The sequence below is a fragment of the Martes martes genome (assembly GCF_963455335.1).
Source record: "Martes martes genome assembly, chromosome: 1".
Lineage (NCBI taxonomy): Eukaryota > Metazoa > Chordata > Mammalia > Carnivora > Mustelidae > Martes > Martes martes.
In genome coordinates, this window is record NC_137888.1 from 104,848,345 (window position 1) to 104,856,361 (window position 8,017).

The 8,017-nt window shown below is 41.7% G+C and overlaps 1 protein-coding gene across 1 annotated transcript in view; it reads right to left on the reverse strand.

The window, feature by feature from the left end:
* The window catches only part of KLHL6 (kelch like family member 6), a gene marked incomplete at its 5' end in the record, with an annotated part of 56,590 nt that extends 48,833 nt beyond the window's left edge, over positions 1 to 7,757 (reverse strand). Inside the window, one exon of the mRNA XM_080826719.1 lies at positions 7,465 to 7,757. Coding sequence (XP_080682845.1) covers positions 7,465 to 7,757 — 293 coding nt within the window. The remainder of the gene's footprint in view (positions 1 to 7,464) is intronic.
* Between the last annotated feature and the right edge of the window lie 260 nt (positions 7,758 to 8,017).

Genomic DNA, 8,017 nt, shown 5'->3' on the forward strand with positions numbered 1-8,017 from the left:
TGTAATAGACTCTTGCCAGTTTTTGGTTGCCCAGCATCTGAAGCCCTTCATAGGTATGGCAATTCTCCCTTGGAATGAGATGTAGTGTGTGGCAGAAGCCACTTCCTGATCCAGAAGCTGCAAAGGTCCAAGGCACACTTTCCCAGCCTCTGTCACAGCTAAGGCATTGGCATGTGTAACTCAGCCTCGACCAATCAGATTAACTAACTCCAGTCTAGGAACTGGGAGCTGCTAATGCAAAGAAGCAGGGACAGAGGAGAGCCCGTTCAGTGGAGGTAGCAGGAGAAGCAGCAGCCTCCGGTTTCCAGGAACTGCAAGGGCAACAACGCCCATGGTCAGAACTGCACTAGCCTTGGCCTCCAGGATTCTGGGTGGTTTTGGGCTGTGGTCCTGGCTACTGCCTGGCCTCCCTGGCCCCTGTCTGTTTTCTGAGTTTGGCCTTCTGGGGCACTCTGTGAGTTACCTACATAAATCCAGTTGATTTCTCTTCCTTAGAATGAAGAAATCTGAGTCATTATCCTGCATAAAATGTTTAGGCAAATAAATTTATAAATGAATCTATTTTATTATGTGTATTTCACAAACTTACTGGGACAAACACAAATCATTAGCTTCATTGTGTTGTATAATGAATGGCACTGAACATCAGAAAGGCCAAGCAATTCCTCCAAGATTTACACAGCCAATAAGTGGAAGGGTACAGAGTCAAATGCCAGTGACAAGATTTTAAGATACTATTCTTTCCATTATACCAAGCAGTTATTTGTTCCTGCCCCAATGATGCCCTATAGTTTCTTGAGACCCTATACTTTCAAAGCATACTGTCTCTTCACCTTGCATCCTGACCTGCTCCCTTATTTCTTATTTAATCCTTTGACCCAGACTGGTGTCCTAAGGCATGCTGAGTCTTTGCTGCTATGGGGTCTGTTATCTCAGCCCCCAGACAAAAATTGGCTTGAATGTTCCCATAGTATCCTGTTTATGTGTGCAAGGTGGGGGGTACATGCACACAGAGGCAATAATTTTTATATTTTCTCCTCATTTTCAGCCCATGTAGATCATACTAGTGCATGGTGGGGAGAGGGAGTTAAGGGTCTTACACAGGAAATGTCTCAACAGCCACATTTCTGCCCAATGGAAAGATCTGTTTTCAGTTTGGATCCCAATGGGGAAGCCCTCTTCCTTTCAAAGTGAGTTCCTTGGAGGGTAAAACTGAGACAACGTTATCTACTTGTTGTTACCTAATAGTTGATATTGTGAAAATTAAACCAAATGAAAGAGAATCCAGCAAAGTTCCTGGTATGCAGAAAGGAGGCAAAAAATGTTGGCCTTTCCAGATTCCAAACTGCAAAAAATACTTACTACAAAGATGCTTACTACCACATTATTTATGAAAACAAAATACTGAAGTAACCTACATTCACAATGAGAGAATGATTTTCATATTATGCATCTATTAAAAATTATAGCAAAACAAATAGGAGTTATGAGACTTGGGGGAGATTATAATGAAAAAAAGATGCAAAACTATATATAAACTATGTTTACAAGTATGTAAAATATTCTGATGAAACAAGGTAGAAGAATAACACCAAAATGCAACAAATTTCATCAGAAAGTCCCATAATCCATTATCCCAAAATCTTGCAGTCAGATGAGCTCTGGCATTCAGAATTGTTTGGGTATTGCCGTAGTTTGTATGTTATATAGTACCTCCAGCACTCCTTGATCCAGCACACGAGGACTCCAGCAGCAAATATATGAATAATGGCCCTAACTGGAATAAACAGACTCTAAGTAGCCTCCCCTCAGTTCAGGATAGATGTCTCCATCAGACAAATGCAGTTCAAGACACAGATCTGTTCACCAAATAAGTTATGAAAAGCTCTTCAATTATCAGCACTTTGGGGATTTCAGAATTGCAGATAAGAAACTATAGACCTAGGGGCACCTGGGTGGCTCAGTTGTTGGGCATCTACCCTCAGCTTGGGTCATGATCCCAGGGTGCTGGGATCAAGCCCCACATCGGGCTCTTTGCTCGGTGGGAAGCCTCCTTCTCCCTCTCCCACTACCTCTCCTTGTATTCTCTCTCTTTGTCAAATAAATAAATAAAATCTTAAAAAAATTAAAAAAAACAAACTATAGACCTAAAGTACTTAAATATTAACCACCACATTGGTTCTGCCAAATGAATAATATTAAAAGCATAAAATGCAGGAACTCATGCTAGAATTACAATCAGTACTTCTTCCAATTTGCTTGAGTTCACCACTGTAGCAACAGCAATCTTCAATGTTCTTGCCACTAGCCAGATTTCTAATCCAGACCTAGAGGGCCTTAACTCACTCTTGTTTTCTTTTGCACTTACACTATCATCCATGCTTGCTGGCTCCTTTGTAGACACCTTACACTACTATGCAGCAAAAGCAAAGACTTATAACATCTACGTGAGGTTTGAGAGTACCCTCTCACCCCACTTTCTGTCATACAGTAACTGGTTAATATATAAGAATATTATTAACAGATTGTCCCACAATGCCATTCCCATTCCTGACCTGTGCTTGATTTTTGCAGCCAGTGGTCAAAGTCCCCTCATCATGGCCTCAGGGAAACAGATCCAGAGACTGAAGTACAGAAGTACAAGGCAGGAGCCAAGATCCAGGCAGATCTGGGGCATCAGCAGCAACAAAGGAGCTTGCTGTTTACTCAGCCTCAGTCTGCAAGCTTTTTTGTTCATGTAGAAATGCCAGTCATGAGGTAGGACTGTGAGAAACCTGATGATCCCTCTCTTCCTCACCACTCCTTCCCTCAGCCATCCCTGGGACCTACAGCATGATTGCCCTCAGGGGTCAACATCACTTATGGGATGAACCAAAGTGGCAGTGAGTTGCTCCATGCCCCCCAAAATGTCAAGAACCACTTCTTTAGATGGAGATCCTTTGGAAGCTGGGGTTCAGTACACAGGATGCACAACCGGTTGCAAAGACTTAGATTTAGGGACATGTCCAAAGGCATAAGACAAATGGCAGCTCTCTTAGTCATCTTATAAAAGACACTAGTAATCTTACGACATTAAAAAAAAAACATTATTATGAATGTTAAATCATGCTTCCCTTGATATTCCTGCCATGAGACTATTTGGACATTTGACATTTAATGTATGTCATGAGCTACTTTTAAAGCTTTATTCTCCTTTGCCCTTTTCTCAGCCTCAACTCTATATATCTTCCCAACTTTCTCATTCCACTCAAGACTTTAAAATAGGTCCCCAAAGGGAACTACATTGTCTGAGTTACTAGTAATGTCCCTGTTTACAGCCACCAGGGTTATATATGCAGCTCAACAATAGCTGGGCAGCAGGTCCAAAGAACATGTATAAAATGCTGTCAGTGAGGAAGATTCTTGGGGCGGGGGGAGTGGAATCGGTAGATTCTCTGATGCACTGAACCACATGAAAGATCATGGTGAGAGGCTGTGAGTGAAAGATAGCCCCAACATTAAGCAAATGGAAAAAAGAATGAATTATTAACTTCAGATAAAAGACTTTACAAGAAACAAAGTAAAACATTATCATACAACTTGGCTCAACAGGAAACAATGTTTTCATGGACATAATGTAAATTCTTAATACAAACTTAACAAAAAAAAGTGATAACATACTGAGAGATTGTAGGGAAAGGAAGTGTATGGTAAGGGATTTAGGTATAAGTGCTAAGTCTTTATCAGACATGCTAGGAAATCAATAAATAATGTCTAACATTGAGAAATCAGAAAAGAGTAGTATAAGCATATTTTGAAGAAATATAAATATGATACCAGAACAAACAGCTAAATGTCAAAAATGGTAGCTTCTGATGAGAAAAACTGAAGGGTAGAAGAGGTAAAGAGAAACTTTTGTCATTATAAGCCTTTAAATAGTATTTGACTCTGGGCACCTGGGTGGCTCAGTTGGTTGAGCAGTTGCCTTCAGTTTAGGTCATGATCTGAGAGTCCCTGGATCAAGTCCCGCATCGGGCTCCCAGCTCCATGGGGAGCCTGCTTCTCCCTCTGACCTTCTTCCTTCTCATGCTCTCTCTCACTGTCTCTCAAATAAATAAATAAAAATCTTTAAAAAAAATAATATTTGACTCTTTGTTAACTATCTGCATGTAGTACTTTGATAAAAATAAATCTTAATTTTAAAAAATATACATGAATGGGGCGCCTGGGTGGCTCAGTGGGTTAAGCCGCTGCCTTCGGCTCGGGTCATGATCTCAGGGTCCTGGGATCGAGTCCCGCATTGGGCTCTCTGCTCAGCAGGGAGCCTGCTTCCCTCTCTCTCTCTCTCTGCCTGCCTCTCTGCCTACTTGTGATCTCTCTCTGTCAAATAAATAAATAAAATCTTAAAAAAAAAAAAAAGGAATTAGAAAAAAAAATTATAATAAAAAAAATAAAAAATAAAAAAATAAAAAAAAATAAAAAAAAATAAAAAAAAATAAAAAATATACATGAAAATTGGAAACGTATGAGAGAGCTCACAGAAAAAGAACTACAGCCAATCCTTAAGCATATGGGAAGATGTTTGAGCTTATTAGGAATAAGAGAAATACAGGGCACCTGGGTGGCTCAGTTGGTTAAGCGTCTGACTCTTGGTTTCAGCTCAGGTCATGATCCCAGAGTCATGATTTCAGGGTTGTGGGATGAGCCCCATGTGCTCTGTGTTCAGAAGGGAGTCTGCTTAAGATTCTGTCTGTCCCTCTCCTTCTGCCCCTCCCCCCAAATAAATAAATAAATCTTTTTTAAAAAATTAAGAGAAATGCAAATTAAAACAAAACAGATACTGTTTCTCATCTGTCAGATTGGGAAAAATCCAAAAGTTGGAAGCCATCCTCTTTTGGCAAGCCTGTGGGGAGTGCACAATAACTGAACCTCTATCGGGGAGAATCTGGCATATCCACTTCAACTGCAGATGCATTTCTCCCTGACTCAGCAAACCCTCTTCTAGAAATACAGCCCCAGATAGTCGTGCATCCATATAAAATGACATGTATAAGGTCATTCATTACAGCATTGTTATACAGCAAAAGACAAGAAACAATCCAAATGTCTGTCAACAGGGGACTGGTTAAATACACTATGGTTCCATCACTCCATGGAAAATATTTATGTTTTCAACAAATAAAGGAGGGAAAATTACATAATTTAACAGCCAGCTTCTAGGCCTTCCCAAGCACAGAGGACTATGTCGGAAGCCTCTCAGACAGAGCAGACTCTCTGCCCTTCTGAAGTGTGAGCATAAAAGGAACTTGGCTCCCAACCCCTTTCAAAACCTTAGAAGCAAAGCAAGACAGGCAGTGAGGCAATGTCTGACTTAATATCAGTCCTAGAGCCAAATCCCACTTGGTCACTTTATTAACAGAGACCCTTGGGGCTTTGGTTCCTTATCTATAAGCTGGGATAAAATGCCCTTCCTCCCAGGGTTGCTGTGGGAGAGCGTGTGTGACACTGGTGGCCCAGAGCTCTGCTCACAGCACTAGAAGAAAGAATCCTGTCTCCAGGCCTGTGTTCATTATAGTAGAAAAGTCATCTTGGAAATACCAAGATAAGAATCAAAAGTCACTGCTCTGAAGAAAAGAATAGAAGGAATTTCCCTCCACGACCAGGCAGTTTTGGAAACAACTCTTCATCCCCAGGCTGACATGCACACCATGTGGGAGTCTCCAGCATCACATTGTACCACCTCTTCTGAGGGCTGGTAGACACTTTCCCTAAGGATCCCACATCAGCGAGGTGCGAAGGACCTGGGCCCAAACACCTTCAAAAGGACCAGAGTAACCAGCGACGCACTGGAGAGCATACAGCCAGCAGTCCTGTGCCAAGCCACTAACAAAACTGCTAATCGGGTATACCTTTGTGTGACAACCATTTTCCAGTGATTCAAAACAGAATGAACACACCTAAAAAAGGGTACTCAGGATATTGAGCCAAGTTGACTTTCCTTTACTTCTGAAAGTGGTTGTGATCAATGCGAAAGCCATGCTCGAAACTGGTGAGTAAGAAATGTGTCTATCTTTGTCAACCCATCTTTATGTTGTGCCTACCGTTACCTTTTATATATTTCCTGTGGAATGAAGCCCTAAATTTAGGGGCAATTTGTATTGCAGTAAAAAACAAGGATTTCTACAATGTGTCCAATCCCTGCTCTAGCAATGATTACATGTGTAAAGCTGGGTTTCCATTTCCTCATCTGTAAAAGGGAACATCAACCACCTTCACCACACTACTGCAAAAATAAAATCAGATAACTGTGTCTGTCTGGCACATAGCAGGCACTACTTCCCGCCGACCCAGGTGTCCCCTTGCCTTGTCTACATATGGGACCTAATCAATTCCACAACAGCCCATTGACCCTGCTCTTTGAAGTCCAAGGAAAAATTTCCCTCTAAATATCTCAGAAAAATGAAAAAAACAATGCTTTTCAAGATATTTCATAGGTAAATACTTTTTAATTTCCTCAGCCAGAAACAAGAGTTAAGAAGAATATCATTTAAAAGAATTATAAAGGCATTTCTTTTTCAAGTTCCGCAAATACCTTCCTCATCCTCATTTCCCTTGGGGAATGATCTGCAGTCTGCAGTGATCTGGAGAACTCTGGATCCAGCCCTATTCACTGCATTCCTGATTCTCCCACATTCCTGTCCCAGGCATTTGTTCATGGTAAATACTCATTAAATGGTTCTAAGCTGAACCAAACAAAATGAGGTTAAGAATTTCAACAAAGACATATTAAGCATCTACTATACCCTAGGCACTGTGTAAGAGCATTTTCCCTCTCCCATTTAGTTATCACAACAATCCAGAATGGTAATCATTGTCCCCAGCTAACAGATGACAAAACAGAAATTCAGAGCACACAGTGACTTGCCTTGAGTCCCAATGTCAGGAAGGGCAGGACAGGATGGAGCCCAGGTCTCAGAGTGTGTTATAACTGGGAGCCCCTCACTGCAAAAGCACCTTTGTTATGCTTTCTTTTCTAATCCACCCCCTGTGCACAATAGAAGCCCTTAATTTTCAGCAAGTCATTTGATAACTCCAAACGATGGGCCACAAACTTTTCTCTACCTCTATTGGTGAACAAAGACAACATCATGTTTCCAACACACTAATCAAACCAAGGGGGGAAAAAATCCCCATGACTTCAGTAATTTTCCATCCTCTGGAACAAACACACATACAGAGAAGATTTACCGTAATATATAAACATTGCTTTTAAATGATACCAATCTCTCCTTTAATATGCCTCCAACCCTAAAATCTAAGGTTTAATAACTTTCTTTTTTGTTATCTTGAATAGACACACAAATCTAAATAGTTATACAAACTGTACATGCAACAACGGCCACCTGGTTAGATTGGGCTCTCACATCGTTACTGATTTTCCTTACAACCTGCACCCAGCTTGACTGTAATCCTAGGCGTGCTGACCTGAAATAGTTGCTGGCCGCAGCGAGCACCACGCGGTGGCAGGAGAATTCCTGAATGTCCACACACAAGATGACATCGGTCAGAGCATTTTCCACACGGAGGGTGTCCAGGCCATTCTGCAGAATTAAGGAGAGTCCCGTGTCATCGAATTTTACCTTATCCCCATTTAAGATTTCTACAAGGTCTCCCCTTTTCTGGGAGGGCTCATCTGTAGAAGGTGCCAGAGGCCCTTCCAAACTCTTCTCTACCACGTCGCCCATGGTCCAGGCGTCCCTTTGTCCTGCCATCAACATCCAGACTGAAGGAGCACCCAAGCTTCAGGCAGGTCACATTGCAGAAGCTGAGCGGATTTCCTGTGTAGAGCCCTCCACTTATCACCAGCTGTCACACACACACAACAGGAAGTCTCGTACTTTCTCATCCTGTTACTACAAACGCCAGTAACTTCTATTCCTCTTCTTTCTGTGAGTCACTGAAAGGTTAGAAATTACTTAGAAGGGGTGTGTGGATAGGGGCTCCAGGAGAGAAGGGGTGGCTTCTCAGAGTCTGCTAT